Below are 21,183 nucleotides of genomic sequence, written 5' to 3'. Positions count from 1 at the left end.
GATCTTCATAAGAGTGATTAAACAGTGTCTGCTTAAACTAATACCACCCAGACATTTACATTTTATCTTATTTTTATTGGCCATAACATGTAAACATTCACAGGAGAGTGTGGCATAAAGCGCCTGTATCTCACTGAACTGCAGCAGTTTTGTAAAGAGGAATGGTCCAAGATTCATCCTGATCGTTGTGAGTGTCTAATCTGCAGCTACAGGAAAGCTGTTATTGCTGCAAAAGAAGGATCAGCAGATATTTAATGCAAGGGTTCACTTACTTATTCCACACTGTTGTGAATGTCCCAGGTTTTTCCGCAAAATATCGTGATAAAAAAGTTCTATTGATGATAGCACATTGGCAACAAAGCACCCCCCACACCATTATTCTCCCTGCGCCATACTTCTGTGCGAGCATAACATTTTGATGTTGGTGTACTTTCCCAGTTGAACAGTTTGGGAGGAACACACAACGTCATGTGTGGAGGACAAAGTGAAGAGCACATCAACTTCCAAACCCTATGTTCACTGTGAAGTACGGTGCAGGAGAATCATGGTGTGGGGCTGCTTTGTTGCCTCAGGGCCTGGACAACGTGCCATCATCAATGGAAAAATTAATTCACAAGTTTCTTACAATATTTTGCGGAAAAACCTGGGACATTCACAACAGCGTGGAATAAGTAAGTGATCCCTGTATTAAATAGATGGTTGATCCTTCTTTTGCAGCAATAACTGCTTTTCTGTAGTTGCAGATTAGACGCTCACAACGATCAGGATGAATCTTGGACCATTCCTCTTTAAAAAACTGCCCTCCCTCTCCTGTGAATGTTTACATGTTATGGCCAATAAAAATATGATGTAAAATGTAAATGTTTGGGTGGTATTAGTTAAAGGAGACACTGTTTAATCATTCTTATGATTTTGCTGAAGATCAGACCACATTTAGTGTCCAATTTAGGTAGAAATGTGAGAAATTCCACACGGTGTACTTACTTCTTCTCACCACTGAACACAAGATGATAGAGGAAGCTAAATTCAAGCACTAAAGCACTAAATTCAAAGGTTTGTTGTCGTCCAAACTCATTCCTAACTTTCCAAACATATTTTGCTGCATCTCAATTCTTCACAAAGTCAAATTTATCGGCACATTTGATAACTTGCAGGGTCACTTTTCAGGGTCACATTCAGGGAAATACTGAAAGTTCATGAAATTGATAAAATGGAATAAGATAGAACTTTAGTGATTGCTCAATGGGGAAATTCACTGTCATAATGAGATGCACAGTGTTTTGCCCACAAATGTCAGAGTTTACAATATGCTAAAGGAGGACAAAACTATGTTTTCTCCATTAAAAAACAACAGCAACGCCGGGAAAACAATGGTGTTTCTGCGATGACTTTCTATAGGCAACGTTTGCAACAAGCCTAAGCCTAACCCTAGATGCTCCTGTTGTGACAGCGTCGCTTTATTCTGATCAAACTTGGTCACTTTTAACAAACTGGAGCTAAAAGTCACACTCACACACTATTTGCTTCATCATAGGTCCGTCACTTAGCAAAAGTAAACCGGTTCCCCATTAATATTGACAATTCCTTGGAAAAGTACCCATTTTCTGACAAGTTTCTTCAACCACTGCCCTTAAAACAGTCAGTTTGTACATTTTAACACATACAAGCTGACTTTGACTGACCGAAGATAGCAGCCCCTTTAGCAGTCTTGAACTTATGAGTGACAGTTTGTGCACTCGTGGCAAATATTGCACAAGATTAATGTATCCCACCCAATGTTTTAGACAAAGATCACACTTCCAGTCAGAGGTGTGGCCTGAAAGACTGGCTTTATTGTTGGATATAAATGTATTGAACCACACAAGCCTTTAAGACCTCAATTATACTGTATGTTTAACATAGGGATTGGTGGAATCTTTATGACCTAAGATGGAGAAAGGACTTCAAGGCTATGGTGATCACAATTTCAGGCTACATGAAAACGTATTATATATATATCATCAAAGATGGATTTTTGCTTGTTTTTGTTTCAGGACATCCATATCCCACTGGCAAAATTGAAGTAATTGGAAATACTTTTCAGTTCACTGTCAATGTGAGTGAGTTTGCTCCTGAGGATGTTATTATCACTTCATCTAACAACCTGATCGCAGTCCATGCTGAAAAGGTATGCCAGATATGTGTAATTATTTTGGTTAGACCTGACTCCTAGAGATGTTCTACTTGAAAGTTTTTTTCTGTTTTTTTTTTTTTTTACATGGTATTGATTTAGATGGGAGATGATGGAACAGTAACCCAGTCTTTGTCCCATCGCTGCAAATTTCCAGCTGATGTGGATCCCATTTCTGTGTCATTAAACCTGGGCGGCAGTGGTGTCCTGACAGTCAAAGCTCAGAGGGTACCACTTTTCATTCAGTGGACAAACAAGTACGCCCTGTTTTGTGTGCAAGAATTTTACATTTTTGTCTCTTTGTGCAGCTTTAAATTGGGAACCAGCCAGCAATAATCCACGGGACCACCCACCAACTGCAACTAGCCCTCCTCATATTGCAGCACTTCAGCGCCGTTTAGTGGCTGAAATATGTTACAACAACAAACGACAACTATTTTACTTTGCAGTTACTACAATTTTGTAAATCTACTAAATCTGGTAAACTGATTCCTAATTATTGTTGGCTGTGTACTTTTTTGTTGTTGTTGTTGGCTGTGTACTATTGTTGAAGATACAGACGGCATCTCGTCATAGAAGGGGGCGTGGCTTCGCCGAGTGGGAAAATAGAATCTTTAGAGAAACACAATTTTTCACTCTTTTAAGCCATTTTCTGGTGGAATATGAACTCATTTATGACACATAAACAAAGTCAGGTGTAAATCTGGCCCATGTGGATATTTTCTCACAGCACATTTTTCAGTAGAAGTGAAAAAACGGCAGTTGTAGCTCGCGCTAGCTAACCATTAGCATTACCCCAATGCTAGAATGTAGCATCAAGTTAGCATTCTCCGTTTTTTATGTATTTATGGGCTGTTGAACCACTTTGCTCCTCTCCATGTCTTTGTTTCTTTATTTAGTAGAAAACTATAGCTAATGCTGAATTATAAATAAAGTAGTTTTTGAATAATTAGAGAAAGTTTAGATTTTTCCTCCAAATTGCCGTCTGTATCGATGTCATAGATCGATGTGCGTCGCGTAAAAAAAAAATGTGAAGAAACCGGAAGTGACGACGGCGTTGCTAAGGAACTTGTGAGTGTACGGAAGTTTCATCGGCGCCTCGGAGCATCCACATTTAATTCTGTTTTTTTTTACGGTATTGGTTTGCTTTTGAAGTGTGTGTTTTGAAATGTGACAGTTGAGAGTCATGTAGACACAAGTTTCTTCACGCAAATGCTAGTTGGTGTCGCGCTAGCTTTAGTCGAAACAACAAGAAAATGACTCAAGAAGTACCAACTCCTGGATCCATATTAGTGAGTGACTGGCATCAGTGTAAGGACAGTAAAGAATATTTCAGCAAGATCTTACACAAGAAACGGCGGAGACAATTTGGTATGGCGACACAACGTTTGAAATTGCATTGCAAGGAAAGGAGTTTAAATCTCTCCATTTCCAGGTCTGTTGGAGTCCCCAGTGATGTCCCCTTCTGCTGCTGTGGACACGCTTCACTACAATGTATATCTCTCCGGGAAGAGTGGCGTGGGCAAAACGTCTGTAGTGGCACGACTTGCTGGTCTAAGTATTCCCAGTACACACTATGAAACCACAGGTAGTTTATGTTTTAGAAAATGTGTATTTCAACTCTTTTAACATTGTAATATTGTAGTCTTATGTTGTTATGTATGTAGGTATTGAGACTACAATAGTGTACTGGCCTGTGAAAATCAAAGACAGCGGGAGGGTGATGTTCTTCCGCCTTCAGCTGTGGGACTGTGGAGAGACTGCTTTGAGGAGATTTGACCATTTACTTCCAGTAAGTTTCCTTAACTGCCGCGTTCAAAGTGCAATGAGCCAATGTTATGACTAATTCTCCCCCTGTAGTCATGTAAGGAGCAAGTAGATGCAGTTCTCTTCCTCTTCTCCTTCACTGATCGGACATCATTTGAAGACCTCCCAAATCAAATATCCAAGTGGACTGGACCGTCAGACAAAGATGGCAAATTGGTGGTTGGCACAAAGTATCCTGCTTATGCTTATTGTGTACTTGACGTGGTTCTTTTGGCTATTTTCTTGTTTATTAGTTGATACATTTAATCTTGGTACTAAATTAGAATTGCTCCTACATTGCTCCTACAAGGAAAGCTGTGAAAGTATGTAAAATCTCCCCTCCCAATTTGTTTTCATAATCAGGAAACAGCTACATTTTTCTTGTTTGTCCAAAAGACCATACATTAACTAATTTCATCATATAGCCAGGCTATGTACTGAAACTCAATGTGTGCAGCATTTCCTTTACTCTTTGCTCCAGATTTGACCTATTCATGCACTGTGATGTGACGGAGAGAGATGTGAGGGCGTTCCGCACATCCTGGGGGTTTCCGGTGTTGCGCGTGGGTGGAGAGGTCAGTGATGGTCTGGGCGATGTGGCCCCGCTCCTGAACTGCCTTTGTGAAAACTTGTGGCATCTGGACTGTCTCAGAGCAGGAGCCAATCAAGATCAGACTCAGATAGAGACTGAGACTTATCTTTGACCGTGAAGACTGCTGTACGTGCATACTCTTTTGATACTGTACTGTATTTGTGTGGGCAGGGACAGGTATCTTACTTCCTAATCAAGCAATCAATTTCTGCATGGATATTGGATTCTTCTTATAGGCATGTTAAAGGTTTAGTATGAATGAATTGTGTGAACATTTTATAAATAGTTCAAATATTGGTTATACTGATAATTGTAATGTTCATTCAACCAAACCTTTTAAAGCACTTTTCATACTCAAGCGTGAAACAAAATGCTTTACAGATGAAAAACATTCCTGCCCAACAAACCCCATTTACATTTAGGTATCACAAGGGTGTATACACACACACACGATTAATATCAGGGTTTAGAACATTGTCTATCGTTATTGTGCTGCTCTGCCTCAACCTGCAAGTTGATGTCTTTAAAATGTAATCATTTTTCTAGAGTGCCATTTGTTGATTTAAGCAACTATTCAAAATCCCCAGTGCCATAACTTTGACCAATGAGATGAGCTGTGAAGGAGACGTTCAGGTCCAATCAGCAGACAAGGAAGCTCGTTTACTTCCCTCTCATTTTGCAAAGAATAGGTGGCTTTCAGGTCCAATTAGGAAGTGGGGTAAGATTGTTTACTTTCACATTTCTGTCACTCCTCCACCCACTCCTATGTTCATTTATGGATCGTTTTTTTGATGATATATGAAAATATTGCATTTCTAATGGAAATCATGTAGTGTTTTTGCTGCTCCTGGAAAATGTGTAAGACTTAGTGCTAGGGCCTCCTGCTGTGAGTTAATTCTGGGAGGTTCTTAGCTTTCAGATGAGGAATGTCACGTTCACATGTTAAACTTGTGTCTATAATTGCAGTTCCGGCTCAGTGTTTGTCAAAAAGAAAAGAAAAAAAAAAAAATCCCATACACCTAAACACATTTAAAAAATAAATGTAATTTATTTAACAAAGAAACATTCAATCAATCAACATTTGCTAATGATAAATTTGCTAAAATGTGTGCAAAACATTACGCTTTGTGTTTAAGTGCTGTACATACGAATAACAGTGCCTTATTAAACTCATGAACCTGTGAATTTAAACAAGGTGAATAAAAAAGTTATTTTAGAAACAAATTACTCCAGTGAAGATAATTCTTGAATCCATCTCTCTTGGGCCGATCTGCAATTTCAAAGATAATGAGAGTTTGATTAACTTTTATACATTTTGCTACATTACACGTCATCCCTTACGGTGTGTCAGTAACCAGCACTAAAACAGTGGCTGGCCCAGTTTTCCTCTTGGACAGATGAAGTAAAAAAGAATTTGAAGGTAGACCCAGGCTTTCTGCCTTGAAGCGCTCACAGCGAGTGTGTGTGGGGAACTCTGCGTGATCCAGCACTTCAAACCTCTCGTTCCTATTGAGTAAGAGTTAAACCAGTAGGACAGTTTGAATTTGATTTTTGTTGTGATTGTGTTGGCAAACCTTTTTAAGGACATGATCAACATGTCACTGAGGAGGTGCAAGTAAATGTCTGTGAATGACATTCTTAAGTGAACAGAATTCTCCAAAATCAGCTGCTTCACTGGGCCTTGGTGCCTCAGGAAACGCCCACTGATGACCAGGGGAATGGACTTAAGAGAGAAGCGACATTGAAAGAAACTGATGCGCAGCACAAGTTACAGTATTCTATTGTGTGTAATTGGAAGTGCGTTACCTTTACTTTGTTAAAATCCAGGCACGTTTCCAAGTAGACAAGCTCCTTCATTTGTTTAATTTTCTGTACACCATTGTCACACTCTTGCACTACCTGATTAAGAATACAGAAGAGTTGCTGCATTCAAACAATTTTTATACAATATTCGACCATTTTGTCTGTAAGCTTACCTCATGCACAGCTTGAATCGCTTTTTCCAGATTTTTGGAGGAGTTGGATACTGCTTTGGTCAATTTCATGATATCCTGAAATTTAACAAAAGGTGTTACTCCAATTCAAATGTTAATTCACATTTAAATCAGTCTGCGCCCGCTTCTTATGTTCTGAGAGACTTGACAATAGTCTTTATGACTTACCTCCAGGATGAGTTTAATACGAGTAATTCTCTGAAAGGGCAGCACCAGGAAGGATTTTAAATTCTGCCTTTGACAAAGGGGACTGTTCTCAAGTAGAGAAAGCACAAACTGGAAATCTTTGTTTTGTTGCCTATGAAAAGATAACTTCACTGTAAATTGAAGGACTGCAATAATAAATATGAAATAATATTTGTATTGCGCTTTACAACCCTGTATTACCAAGTTTCTCAAAGCGCTATACTGTCATTATTTAACTATTTAGATAAAATAATGGACAACTTGACTAGTGTGCCATGTGCTGGAAAAAGCACATGGCACAAAAAACATTTTGGTCTAGTTTTATGGGTGGAAATTGGCACAGTGATTACTAAAATGGTCATAGAAGTCAAAGTCTTACTGTAGTTGACTGATCAAAGCCTCCTGGTACATCATATTGGTTACATAAGGAACATAAAGGCGTTGAAAGGCTGGGCAGTGTCGAAGAACGACATCGCCAACCTCTGAACCAATCAGCAAACACTCCTCCAGTCGAAGCTCCAAATCTATAAGAAATCTTAAAGAAAATAACGGCATTATTATTTCAGAATTATTTGACAATTCAAATAGCTGTAAGTCAAGGCAACTTTATTTATACCGCACATTTTGTTGTACACAAGGCAACTTAATGCGCCTTGTGTACAACTTGCTGACTCGACAACGTTTGTGGCACAGAGGAAAGACAGATGAGAATTGACTGAAAATTAGGGGAAAAGAAAGTTCATGTTTGAAGCTCTGTGGATAAGTCTCACCGTGAATAGCTTTATTTGATAGAAATGAAGTTAAGTTCAAGAAGGAGAAGATATTGAAGGTATAGAAATAAAATAAACTTTAGGCCAGAGCTACAAGTTCTCTTGGTGGGGACTGTCAAGGACAGTACTACTTACATTTTTGAGTACTTTAACCATCCTCTCTGACTTGTGTAATAATTTTCAAAATAATATTGGAGAGCCAGAGGTTCTATGCTGGAGGACCGGCTTTGGCCCCCGGGCTTTACATTGCCTACCCCCATTTTACGTTATAGGGACTAAAAGACAGCCAAAATTGAGGCTTCATCATTATTGAACTTACTTCTCACTGGTGGTCATCACCCGCTGAATATTGGAGAACAGAATGTGATGCTCCATCCGTGTCAGTGTCTCTTTCAGGACTTTAGATCCATAGAAATGAGTCACTGCGATTTCCAGACTTCTTAAGTAAGAAACTTCAGAGCGGATCAGCTCAAAGGCAGTCTGAAGGGCAAAGCATAAAAATGTTTGGTTTGAGCAGAAAGGAATAGTTCACCATTTTTCCATACTGAGATACGTTCTTACCTGATCTTAGACGAGTTTATACTTACCCGTCTGGTCTTTGTGCGTGCGCTCAGTCACACAAAAAGAGCAAAGATGTTGTTAGCATTTGGCCTCTCCCAGTGTATTCCTACAGCTCCAAACGGGGTGAAGTTAGAAGCGACCATGATCTTCCACGGACACGCACAAAGACCAGACAGGTACGCATCAACTCGTCTCAGCTCAGGTAAGAACGTATCTCAGTATGGAAAAACAACTTTGAGTCAATATTGCAAAGTTTATCATTTGTTTTGAATTATGATTTTAATCTAGAAATGCCATTTTAATGACAGTTTAAATAGTAATCCAAATAAATCCTAGACTCCATTCCCCTTCATTCAATTAACTGAAGAGGATTTTTATTCTAAAACTAGGAATTTGTCGTCTTACCTTGTCATGTTTCGACAGCTCTCTTCCGCTCTCCCTCACAAGTGAAAAGTATATTTAAAAAATAAAATAAAATTGATGTATCGAGTTGAATTCTTAGTGTCTTATCAATGCGAGATCAGATGTGCTAAGTTAAACCATAACCTGGTGAGAGCCAGATTGATTCTTTACGTGCCAATGACATTATCACTGATAAGATCGTGTGATGGCTTTGGCTTGAAACATTCGGGGAGGGGACACACTTTTAGAGCAGTATTTGCTGCGGATTGGATCAGGCGCCAATTTAGTTTCGCTTTTATTTAGTTTTGAAAACTGTCAGGCTGCTACATACACAAACATATCTAGTGTTTTGTCACGTTGTGATTTAGTATCTATTTGGCCCAAACCACTTTTGGTTCGGTTTCAAACAATGAAGGCGGGAGCAGTTCAAGATGAATTCTCGTGTATTTGTAAACTGCGAGAATTCAGCTTGCAGGCAAGGAAAGTGAAACAGTGGAAATTGCAACATGGGACCAGTACCTTGGCAGAAGCTTACACTCCTTCAGCACCTTTAATCTTCATTTTTGTACTGCATGCTACTGCAGTTATTACCTCATGTAGTCTGATCTCCTTTGAGCATACATTTTGGAGCAGGCCCGACCCCTTCACCTCCTCCAGGTCCTGCCACAGTGTGCCGGACGTCACTTTGGTGGGTTTGGCACTGGGGGAAGGAGTGGAGCAAACGGACGTGTTCCCCTCAATGCAGTACATCTCCTGCCACTGAGAGTGCCCCAGCTGAGCTTGTAAACCCCGGACGCACTGAGGGATAATGAGTTCAGAGCTCTCCAGAAATCCCTTGATGTTCTCCCTCACATCCAGCCCGCGGTACTCCTGGTAGAGGGGCACTACAGATTAAAGCAAAATATTAGTACAATTGACAAACCAAACAGGGCAAGAGTGAAAATATCAATATGGACGGTTGCAAATAAAGACAAAGGCTTTAGACTCACAACTACGAACAAACTTTGAATGAAATGGTGTCCTTTGCTCTTCATCAGACTCCGAAGACCTAAAATAAATGAGCGTTTGCAAACATTGTGTTCCCCATGGAATTATTTTTCAAATCATTTTCATACCCAGCGTCATTCACATCATCATCATCGTTGATCTCGTCGGTTTTTGAAGGGTCAGGGAGCACCTTTTCCCCCAGAGAGCTCATCTTTTCAAAAGCCAATGTTCGCATGAAGGCCATTGATTTCAGAAATGACAACGTTTCTGTGACAGGGCTATTGAATAATCATAAAAAATAAATAAAAAAAATCACACACATTACAAATCAGTGATATATTTTATGAAATGGGGCTTAAAAATATGGTATAGTAAAGAACAAAAAAACAACAACAACTGTGATAGTCAACTTCAACTGCACCCAGAGTAAAAGTTTATATATAAGGTAAATCAAACCGTGCTTACTTAGATACATTACAAACACACCATACTGATACATGGGCAAATGGAAGATATACCTGCTGTCGTCGTGGTCGCTCGAGTCTGACTCTGCTTCACTGCTAGTTGGAAAAGAAAACTTTGAGAACAATTGCTGTGGAAGCTTCATGCTCGGTAATATCGGTGACATTAATGCATTTCCTGACTTTTTATTGCAGTCTAACTCAGCCATGGTGGTCGACAAACTGGGCGGCAAGGGGAACAAAGGTGCCCACAATTAAATACACTCCACGCAGGTGTGTGTTTGCGAGGACCTGCCCACAGAGGGTCAGAGGTCAAAGTGTATTGTACGTATGTACGTAGGCCTATTGCTGCCTTCATGTGGTCTCGTAATTATGGTAAATACCACCTGTCGAGTGGGAAATTGCACATGAACACCAAGCCATCTTGTATTTTCCACTGGGAAACTGGGAAGGCTGTATGACGCCAGAGTTCCCGAGAAGAGAAAACCTTTGACCTTTCACCACAACAGAAGCGCGGCGGCTAATTGTTGCTATGCATTTCACTATTTACTCAATATCTCTTTTTCTACACAAAAACAACAAACAAACCAAAAAACACAGATGCAAAGCAGTAGCGGTTTAGACAACTTTCTCATGTGCATTTATTTGTTTAAAGTGCATTGCGTGTGTGTGTTTATTTTTCATATTTTACTTTGCTACCACACAAATATGGAGGATCTTGGCTGCCAAAACAATAAATATATCTATAAATAAATATATAAATAAATGAATAAAATAAAGGTCAAATTTGCAAAGAATTGTATGCATTTATTCTAATAAGTGCATTTATTTATTTTTGGATTCATTTCTGTATTTATATATTTATTTATTTCTGTGTTTATTTATATATTTATTTTTTCATGTATTTATTTTTGTATTTCTTTCTTTCTGTATTTCTTTTTTTGTATTCATTTATTTATTTCTGTATCTATTTATTTATTTATTTCTGTATTTCTCTTAATGTATGCAAATCATGGGGAGGGTCTTGAGGCCGCTGCTGTAAGCTCATTGGTTAATCTTTCTTCATGCACAAAGACTGATTTCAGACCCTTTATCCAGCACAGACACTGCCAAACGTGAGCTCTGCTTCAGTCTGACAGTGGCACAGATAGTAGAGCGGGTCATCTTGTGACCAGTGGTTCAAATCCTGCAGGGGCACACTGTCATTTTGTCCTTGGGAAAAACACTTCACCTGCCTTGCCCCCAGTGTCTGCGTACATTGGTGTATGAATGAGTGTGTGAATGGGTGAGCGGATCCTTGCTGGAAAGCTCTTTGAGTGCCTAATGAAGGTGGAAAAAACCTACATTTACATTTTCATATTTGATAAACATTTTATTAAAATCCTATAATCAGCAAAAACAATGTCCATAAACAGTGCATTGCTTCTCTTGCGCTGTAACAGATCTATCATTTTATAAAACCGAGTTAGAGGCCTGTATGCATCAGCTGTTGCCGACCATTCACCAAAACATCCGGCGAAAATTGCGGAAGTAAACAATAACAGCGATCGCTCGTATGTACGCAGACACTGGGGGCAAGGCAGGTGAAGTGTCTTGCCCAAGGACACAATGACAGTGTGCCCCTGCATGATTTGAACCGCCGGTCACATGATGACCCGCCCTACTATCTGTGCCACTGTCAGACTGAAGCAGAGCTCACGTTTGGCAGTGTCTGAGCTGGATAAGGCGTCTGAAATCAGTCTTTGTGCATGAAGAAAGATTAACCAATGAGCTTACAGCACCACCCACCCCATGATTTGCAGACATTAAGAGAAATGCATAAATAAATAAAAACAAAAATAAATAAATGTATAAAAAATACATAAATAAATATATAAATAAATAAATGCACTTATTATAACAAATGCATCCATGTCTTTGCAAATTTGATCTTTATTTTATTTATATATATATTTATTGTTTTGGCAGCCACAGTCCTCCATACACAAAAGCACTTGAACATAATGCACTCGTAATTTACACTTCACAACTGGAAAGGATCATCTTTACCAGAGCACATGAAGGCAGCATTAGTGTGTTTTACAGTCTATGGTAAATTGTAGAGTTTGGGTTTTAGCTGCATTATGGGGAAAATCTAGTAAACTAATCTATAGCTAGCATTGTTGGGCATAACAGAGTTCAAGTTATGACATATTTACAGAAATGTTCATTAATGTGTATGTCTCTGTCAAAAAAACTAATAAATAAAATGATAGCTACCACTACCAATGTGCGCCTGTCAATAATTTTCTAGTTTGGGTAAAACCAAACTGGAGAAAATATGGTTGTTTCAGGTGGGGTTAAAACAATTTGTTGGGGGAAAAAAAATCTCTCACAGACACAGGTGGAAATTGTACAAATACTATTACCATTTTATTTGCAATTTTAAAACTTCATACAAGATAAAAGTAAATAATTCAATCTGCATGAATATTATTGACTCCGAAAGAGCCATTAAAATCCTGGACAAAGACAAAGACAAAAATTATGAGATGGCCTTATTCTAACAGATCTGCACAAATCAGCAGACGATTTGTCATTAAGTAATAAAAACAGAAACTAAAATGGCAACAATGGAGAACAATATCTTGACAAGATAATTCCCATACTTTGCAAACAATCCCATATAGTACATCTTCTTCTCAACACTCATTTGGTATCTCAGTGCCATACAGAGACAAATAAAACTACTTTCCCAATATTTGTTTTTTTTCTTTCACAAATCTGTAAATGGCAGGCCAATTTCGACGCACTAAATCCTTTAGTTATTGTGAATTCATTCAAATGCTCATCGACTGAAATATACTTTGACAGGGCTCGCGTGAGTAAAAATCATTTATTCTCTATACAGAAAATTAAAATAATGTCAAGTCGGGCATGGTAAAAAAAAAAAGACAAAAAAATAATCTAAAAACAATTTACTCAGTGGGCTCCCACAACACCTGCATGCATGCAAACACACCTCACATATTCGCAAAACCTAGAAAAAAAAAGTTTATTCCACTTGTATTTTCCTCAGATATTTCGTGAGAGAAATTTGAGAGACAGCCTTTCCCTGTGTTCCCTGTTCAGCTGAGGCCCAGAAGTCAGGGTTGAGGCAGTGTAGACCAGAGGTGGAAGAAACGATGACTACAATACATGGAAACTTAAGGAAGATACTGTATTAGTAGCTTTGCGGTTCAAGGTCTTGTGTACTCTTGTTTGAGCCCTTCGTAAAGTAAGCCCTATACTCCATTAAAGCAGTACTAAGTAACTCATGCCCCTAGAGTTGCGTTTTGTTTTTACTTAGTAATTGTCCGTGATATTGTACATCCAAAAACACACATTTTTTCACTTAAACTTGGCTGTAAACACTGTCTAAGTGGCGCTAGTCTGCAGTTAGCTTTGCCGTTCGCTTCTTTGTGATTCCATTAGTGTGTGTTGGTGACTCCGACCCGTAAGCAGGAAAGTTGCAATTGTGGTTTTCTGGCCAGAGACACCAGGGGGAGATGAAAGACCCCCCCCCAATCATCCTATCAACACGTGTATTAACCCAGAGTGACTATGAAAAGGATTTATTAAGGTAAACAAGTTACTTAGTACTGCTATGTATGTGCAGTGTTAGCGGGGGCTGCATAACAATTGCCAAATTACTATTATTGCTCTATTATGTGACACACTGTAAATCTCCTCAGTGATTTTGACAATGTTTTTTGCTAACTCAATACAAAAAGGCATGGTAAATTAAAAATGTGCAAAAGTTCAGTCGTGTTCATCCTTTTCCTGATTAACTTTCATTTTAAGCTTTGTTTGAATCTTGCAATTTTTGTTTCAATTTAATGGAGCACGCTGTGTTGAAATGTTTCAGTAAAGCAGACCATTGACTTACCTGCTAACTGCATTATTTCAAAACAAAAAGAAAATTGTAACGTTATATACCATCTTTCCCATCCCTTCTTTATCTTTAACATAGTTCTATAATTTACAATTACTATACTGTATATAATATATGCTTTAATACTTGAGTACACATTCTTCACACTCCTTCCACCTCTGGTATAGACTTCTGCTGAAGCACCCCAGGCCTGAGTGGTTTTTAGGTTGGCACAGTGATACTACGGGCCAACAAAGCGAAGAGGGCGATTTCCACGACTCCGTTGGCTCTCTCCAGTGCCTCCGCAGCCTCCCGGGCCGTAAAACCAGCCGCTTGGATTCTCTGGATGTGCTCCGCGGGGTAAGGTCCAACTATGGTTTGTGGGGTCACGGTTTGAGATGAGAGACGGGCTAAAACGGCAGCGAGGGGGTCTTGGGGATAATTCGGCGGGGCCTGGGTAGTGTCTGGCGCTGCGGCAATGGCGTTTTGATCGTTCACAACTTCCATACTTAAAGGGCTAACAGTTTGTAAGTTGATATTGCTCTGAGCCCTTTCTACATCTTGCTGCGTGCTGAGATCTTCCCTAAACTCATCACCTAACATTTCTAGACTGGCCTCAGAAGACGGGACATTGCTTAAATCGGTTATTTCTTGGACACTTCCCTCCGCCCTTGCCTCCTCCGCCTGACATTCCTGCACTTTCCGTTCTCCTAAACTCTCTCCCACTTCCGCTGCAGTGTTGTCCTCATTGCTTGATCGCTCTACAAGATCGGATAGTCCCTCATCTGACAACGCAGTCGTATTACTTGGGTCAGCTTTGGCATCAGTTTTTTGAGTAATGGCAGTAGTAGATGATTCAGATTGGCATGTTTCGGAACAGTCCGGCGCAGGGGAAGTCGAGGCGCTGCAGTTTTGACTGGACTTATTGGACACAATGAGCTCATGGAGTTCTTTCAAAGCAGCAGCCAAAGACGGGATGCTGTTGGACCGGGCGCGAGTCTCCGATTCAGGCTCGTTCTTCTCAGAGCCAGAGGGCGACGCCATTTCTACAGAGTCCAGCTGGTTTGGGGTATTGGTGTCTGGGATCTCCTCCTCCATGGGCTGCACCGGGGACAACTCGAGGTTTGTGCTGCTGTTCACTTCCTGTTCTGTTGTGCGACCTGCGTCTCCCACCTCTTGGGCATCTGTTGTAATGGGACTACCTACACGGGGCACATCGGAGACACTCTGACCTGACATGGGGGCAGTATGGCTCTGGGACGGTCCTACATCCTGGTTTTGCCCTGCTTTTGAGGCCGTCTCTGCTGGGACCATGGATGACTGACCCGGGATCTGTGGCTGTGAGCAAGTGGACGACATTTGGTCTAAAGTTTTAGGTAATGAGAGCGGAGTCGGGGGCAGGGGTGAGGTAGTTTGTCCATCTGCAGTGTCTAAGAGGAGATACAGGTGAATTAGATTGCCAGAATGAATTGAGCTCCCCAAGATTTAGAAACAATCATTACAAGAATATCGATAGTTTTCACAAAATTTTGCTTTGTTCAATAAATTGCCCATGAAAAAGTTAGCCCGTCTTAGCTTTTTAGGGATTTATTACATTATCTGAGGCTATTTGTTTCAGGGGCAATATATACAATAGATCCCAAATGCTGTGCAAGACCCAAAGTACAAACTAGAACAGTAATCATAATAAAAACAGCAGCAAAATAAACCAGAAATGTAAGAAATAAAAAAGGGCAATGGACTTAGCACTGGCCGTAGACTGTGGTTTGCAGTACCTTGTTGGTAGGGCCCTCTCCAGCCGCCTCCAGTGCATCAGTGCTGTCCTGCTCAGGTTAGGCGCACACCACACACATCATGCAAAGGACGAGAGAGTTAGCAGTCAAACACAGGGCATGCAACACACGGTCAGCCTTTTCACGCGCTGAGGTGAAAAGTGCCAGCCTCTAAACAACTGACAGAGATGGTCTTTTTATGGAGTTACTATGTGACACTGACATATCTTGACAAGCACTGTGCTGTTTATGAATGTATTGTATCAGCCTATTCTAAAACAGAAAGTGTGGGGTTTTTGAAACAATTTCCGTAGATGTTTATTGTAGTTCACCGAAAGATATACCGTATTTTACGGACTATAAGATGCACTTTCTTTTTCATATGGCATGGGGTGCGACTTGTATATCAAAATATATAATCCCACAATGTTTGTTATTTTTCCACCGACAGCCGCTAGAGGGAGCTCTAGGCTTATGTACCAGTATCTGCTACTCCTGTACCACGGAAGATTTTAAAAACGCTGTTATCTCACTGCAATGAAGAAAACAACAAAAGCTAATCGTGGGCTAAAAGCTAGATGGCAACAAGTTCGCAAATTAAAGCAAAAACGTGATGAACAACGTGATGCCGAGAGAGGCTTTGTCAATGGTGCCGTTACGCCTCCATGCCCAGGTAGTTACTAATGGTGCGATTTATACTGCGGAGCAATTTATACATGTTTTTTTCTTCTTCATTATGCATTTTTTGGCTGGCGTGACTTATCCTCCGGAGCGACTTATAGTCCGGAAAATACTAGGTCTATATTAGCCTGGCTAAAGCCAGACTGCTGTGTGCGCTCGAATCATTTTGAACTGCACAGCAGCCTTGGGACCATGGGCGAAATTTTCGCATGGATTTAGGGATCAATCACATAACGAGGAGGGACGGCAAGACGATGATGCGCTATTCGATATACGGAAGCTTGTTGTTTGTTTACAGATCCAACATGACAGCAGCAGACGCAACGCAATTTTTTGATCAAGCTTTAGACCATGTTCTAAATAGTTTCGCTCGAAAGTTTACAGCGGGTACGCCATACGTTATATCTGACACTATGATACGATTGGCTATGGCTGCGTGCAGACGCATATGATAGACATTCGTAGCGCCCAATAAACGGCTATGGACAATTGTAAACCACACTTCTCCTACAAGAAAATTAATTGGTGGTCCCCAGACTAAATATCACTTGTGATTTTAGTCTCGCATTAACCAGGCTAGGTCTGTATAGTATTATCCCATATTTACTAATTAACTCCTTAAAAATAGTTGATACATGATCATTTGTTTTTTGACAGCTGGACATTATATGAAGCCAAATCTCTTCTCAAGAAATAGTCTAACCCCCAGATTCCACATTCTCCGTGCTCGCCCCGCTCCACTCCGTTCCACTCCGCCCCGACCGCCGCAGCAAATGCGTGGCTATGTTGAACGTTCAGAAACATTGCACATCGTCCACTCCGCTCCGAGGGGCCTGCGTCGCCTCTCCACGATAAAAATACGGATCAAGCTCCACTGTTCAGACCGCACCAAACGGGAAAGAGAACGACAACAATTTCCGTATTTTCAAAGTAAATACCCTCCGAGCGGACTTTATTTTAACGAAAATGTCACTATTTCACACAAAGTGACCTCGATAATTCTCTCTAGAGAGTTTGATATCACAAAAACAATCACACGACCCGATTAAGCTTCTGTTGCTTTCGTTCACAGAACTTTTTTTCCTGCCTCTCTCTCCCTCGCGCATGAGGGGTGCACAGGCTTCATGCTTCAACGTGGCATAGCTCGCATGCTCATAAATAGTTGTTTCTTATTTTATTGGGAGTTTTATTTCTCAAAGTCACTGCTTTGTGCACGTGCTCCTCGTGGAGCTGGAGCACTGGCGGAGAGGACCGGGGCGGACTGAAGCGGAGACAGTGGACGTTGATGACGCAGCCATTCGGAGTCGGGGGGGAGCGGAGCTGAGCGCACAGGCGGATGATGTGGAATCCCGGGGTAATCCTAATATATTGGCCATCTTACACATGTCTCTATACAAACTGTTTTCAATGTTGTGCACTGATGAAACTGAGAGTAAAAAGCTTCAAGTGGCACATGCAGATGTTGCTCTAACTAAAGTGAAAAAGCAAACTGAAAAGAGGCTACAGTTCAGAGTGGTTCCTCACCGCTCTCCTGGATGGACCTTTGCAGCGCCTCAGCCAGCTCCCTGTCAGCCATCTCCTCTGGACGGGCCTCTTCTCTGCCCTCCGGCCCGTACGCCAGACGAGCACACTCCGGCAACTCGGCCTCTGCCAGGAACCGGGTCTCTGTGCCCGTGGTGCCAATTAGGAGCACATTCTTTTTCAAGTCGATAGAACACTGCAAAAGAAAGTAGAAATTACACCCAAAAACATTTAAAACAACAGTAATAATAGTGACTTATTTCACTCGGAGGGGGCTCATACCTGGTGTCTCTTCAACATGTCCAAACCAAGAAGCATGTCCATTGGCTGGTCCTCCAGAATGGAGAAAGAACAAGGCAAAAAGTCTCCCTCAATTTGGACCTGAGCTAAACGCAAACAATAAGATGTTAATGACACGCTTTACTTAAGTTTGGATGTGTCACTGGTTTTCATTTTTTTATACACTCTAACACATCTCTACATGCCTATTGATCATTTTATGGAATAACAGAAACTTAATTTACAACAAACCAGGGAAAATGTAGGAGGAAACTAATACTGAAATGACACGCTTAGGTCAAGACAAAAATCAGAACTACACTACGTCGACAAAATAAAACGGATGTCTTGTGCAGTAAAGCAAAAACCTACAGCTGTTTGAGAATGACTTGGCTATGTCTATACTTACCCAAATGAACCCTGCCAATGATTTTCTGGGTTCCCACTCCTTTGGCGATGCCTGCCCAGCGCCGGTCCACCAGCCGCATGATATTACAGCGCTCGGCACACGCTTGGCTCATGATGGTCATTTGAGCTCCTGTGCCCATAAGACAATATTGATCTGAATACGGCTGACATCTGACCTACTGCAGAAGACGCATTACTTTTATTACCTGAGTCCACAAAGGCTTTCACCGGATGGCCATTGACTTTGCAGTTAATGTAAAGCATTACTACTTGGCCGAAGCTTTCTGGCGCCTCTTCCATTGCAATCGTCATGTTTTCTTCTACATTGTGCTGCCTGGTGTGAAAAAAACAAAACAAAAAACACAATTATTTCTGTACTTCCATAAATACAAATTTACAAACAGCAGTAACTCCAATGTCCATTACTATTAGAAGTACATTAGAGTAGAGTCATGAAGACAAATTTAAAATCTAAAATGTTTGAATGCAGACCATGAAATTGAACAGAGTAGAACAAACTTACCTAATTTCCTCCTCAATTTTTGCTTGAGCCTCTAAATCAAAGGGATCTGCAGTGAGAAGTCTGATTCGCTCTTGTTCTCTTTTTGCTCGATCCTGTTGTTGCTCCAATAGCACTTTAGTAAATCGTTCTGACAAAATAAAATGTTGCATAAAGATAAGTACAGCATGATGTGAGGAAAAAGAATACAATGATATAAGGTAGTTAAAAAAAAGGAGAGCTCACCTAGATCTCCACTGAGCAAGGCCTCAGCGAGTGGGGGGTTCCTCTCCTTTAGGAGGGAAAGCTCGTGTGGACTGGCTAACAGCATCTGCTGAAGTAAGGCAGGGTCGTCCAGCCCCTGAGAAGAGGAGCCGCCGCGGAAGGCCATTGGTGTGGAAGGCTGTGCACTGCGCGGCTGCTGCTGCTGCTGCTGCTGCTGCGGTGGCTGCGGAGTCGGCTGTGGAGGCCTCACAGCCGTAACACGCTGGTTATTTGAATTCGAGGTGCCCGGGACTGAGATGGAGCGAAAGTCAATCTGGGGCAGACCTAGACATATGAAGAGCTCATTGTCAGTGAAGATAATGACATGGTAAAATAGCATCGTTGGGATATAAACACAACCAAACCTATACTTGTTTTCCAATTAGTATAATATGATAGTGGATACATTGTAAGGATAAATATATCGCAGCATTCCTTCATTATCATAATACCCATCCATCCATCCATTTTCTTCCACTTTATCCGGGGCCGGGTCGCGGGGGCAGCAGTCTCAGCAGAGATGCCCAGACTTCCCGATCCACACACACCTCCTCCAGCTGTTCTGGGGGGACCCTGAGGCGACACCAGGCCAGTTCGGAGACATAGTCCCACAAGCGTGTCCTGGGCCTTCCACGAGGCCTTGTCCCACTAGGACATGCCTGGAACACCTCCCGCGGGAGGAGACCAGGAGGCATCCGGAACAGATGCCCGAGCCACCTCAGCTGGCTCCTTTCGACGTGAAGGAGCAGCGACTCTACTCCGAGCTCCTCCCGGGTAACTGAGCTCCTCACCCGATCTCGAAGGGTGCGCCCAGACACCCTGCGAAGGAAACTCATTTCGGCCGCTTGTATACGCGATCTTGTCCTTTCGGTCATTATCATAATACCAATCTTGTTAAATGTTTAAGTGATCTGTCAATTCAATATATGAATTCTAGACATAAAATCTTCAGAAACTTCTTACGGTCCTGAATGTAGAAACGATTGCATTGTACCTGGAAAGGCTGGCTGAGTGGGTGGTGGCCGTCTGTCAGCTTGTCTGAGCAACACCACATCTCCATCCTTCACTCCATAATTCCCCAAGGCACGGGTTGGATCTGTCAGTGACTGCTCTACATAGATGATCTGGAAGTGTAAATGGTAAGAGCTGATGTTACTAGTTAATCAAATCTGCAGTAAACTATATGGAACATAAAACACAATGCCAACACACGAGGATGTAAATGTAGTATATCTTTATATGTATAATAGTAGATCATTTGCAGTTTCATCCATTTCCCTCAAGTTTGATTTGACAAATAGAAAGTGAAACATGAGTTTAAACATGCTTTGTGCCCCCAGATAAAACATTTTTGTGGGAGTAACTGCAGTTAATATTTAGACATGTGTAAAGCACCCTCGATTCTCTGTAGTGTCCTGCGATCTTCGTGACACTTTAGCATCAGGTTTTCAAACAAATACCTGTTCAAAATAATCCGATTCATGCTAGCAGATGGGCTAAGTGGCTATAGCTTTGTTAGCTCGGCGGCTCCACACTCCTCCTCACCTGGATCTCCTCGGTCGGGATGCCCGTCTCCATTTCACAAAGTGCCACGAAGTCTCTGAGCTCCAACTCCGGGGACACGTCCAGGGCGAAGGTGGTCTCGGGACGGTCCCTGGGTGTGCAGAAGACGGTGACAAGCATCGCTTTGATGGGACAGACTCACCGGACAAACCCGCTGCTGCAACAGACTGGAGTGAGTGTAGCCCCTGGGATACAAAACAAAAGGAACTCCGAACAATAATCGCGTTTCATCCAAGAAATGTGTTGATTCTGTCAACGAAAGGGAATGTCCTGACGTCAGCGTTTGGCTCGCACTCACTGGACTGAAGCAACTAGTGAGTTTCGGGTTTAAACAACAAGCAAAACAACATCGGTATCGGTTTTGATTATAGATCT

General features: G+C 41.4%; 2 protein-coding genes across 3 annotated transcripts; one reads left to right on the top strand and one right to left on the bottom strand.

Moving 5' to 3' along the window:
- Positions 1-3,323: 3,323 nt before the first annotated feature.
- On the top strand, positions 3,324-4,716 carry cplane2 (ciliogenesis and planar polarity effector 2). The gene is made up of 5 exons (XM_079578402.1): positions 3,324-3,541; positions 3,606-3,758; positions 3,838-3,962; positions 4,031-4,167; positions 4,458-4,716. The coding sequence occupies exons 1-5, from the start codon at positions 3,427-3,429 to the stop codon at positions 4,678-4,680; spliced, it is 753 nt and encodes a 250-aa protein (XP_079434528.1). The 5' UTR covers positions 3,324-3,426; the 3' UTR covers positions 4,681-4,716.
- Positions 4,717-13,899: 9,183 nt separating this feature from the next.
- ddi2 (DNA-damage inducible protein 2) lies at positions 13,900-21,183 on the bottom strand. 2 transcript variants are annotated; one of them, XM_079578371.1, is made up of 10 exons: positions 21,107-21,165; positions 20,791-20,993; positions 20,240-20,369; positions 19,228-19,530; positions 19,006-19,132; positions 18,689-18,816; positions 18,484-18,612; positions 18,078-18,181; positions 17,799-17,991; positions 13,900-15,251 (listed from the first exon to the last, which is right to left on the bottom strand). In XM_079578371.1, the coding sequence occupies exons 2-10, from the start codon at positions 20,926-20,928 to the stop codon at positions 14,044-14,046; spliced, it is 2,460 nt and encodes an 819-aa protein (XP_079434497.1). In that variant the 5' UTR covers positions 20,929-20,993; positions 21,107-21,165; the 3' UTR covers positions 13,900-14,043. The 2 variants fall into 2 exon arrangements, with proteins under 2 accessions (XP_079434497.1, XP_079434498.1); XM_079578372.1 differs by adding an exon at positions 15,597-15,644 and having other exon boundaries at positions 15,150-15,251; positions 20,791-21,183.

This window comes from Gobius niger (genome assembly GCF_951799975.1).
Source record: "Gobius niger genome assembly, chromosome: 20".
NCBI classification, from domain to species: Eukaryota; Metazoa; Chordata; class Actinopteri; order Gobiiformes; family Gobiidae; genus Gobius; species Gobius niger.
The sequence above is the reverse complement of the archived record's forward strand: the minus strand, read 5'-3'. Positions and strand labels throughout refer to the sequence as shown.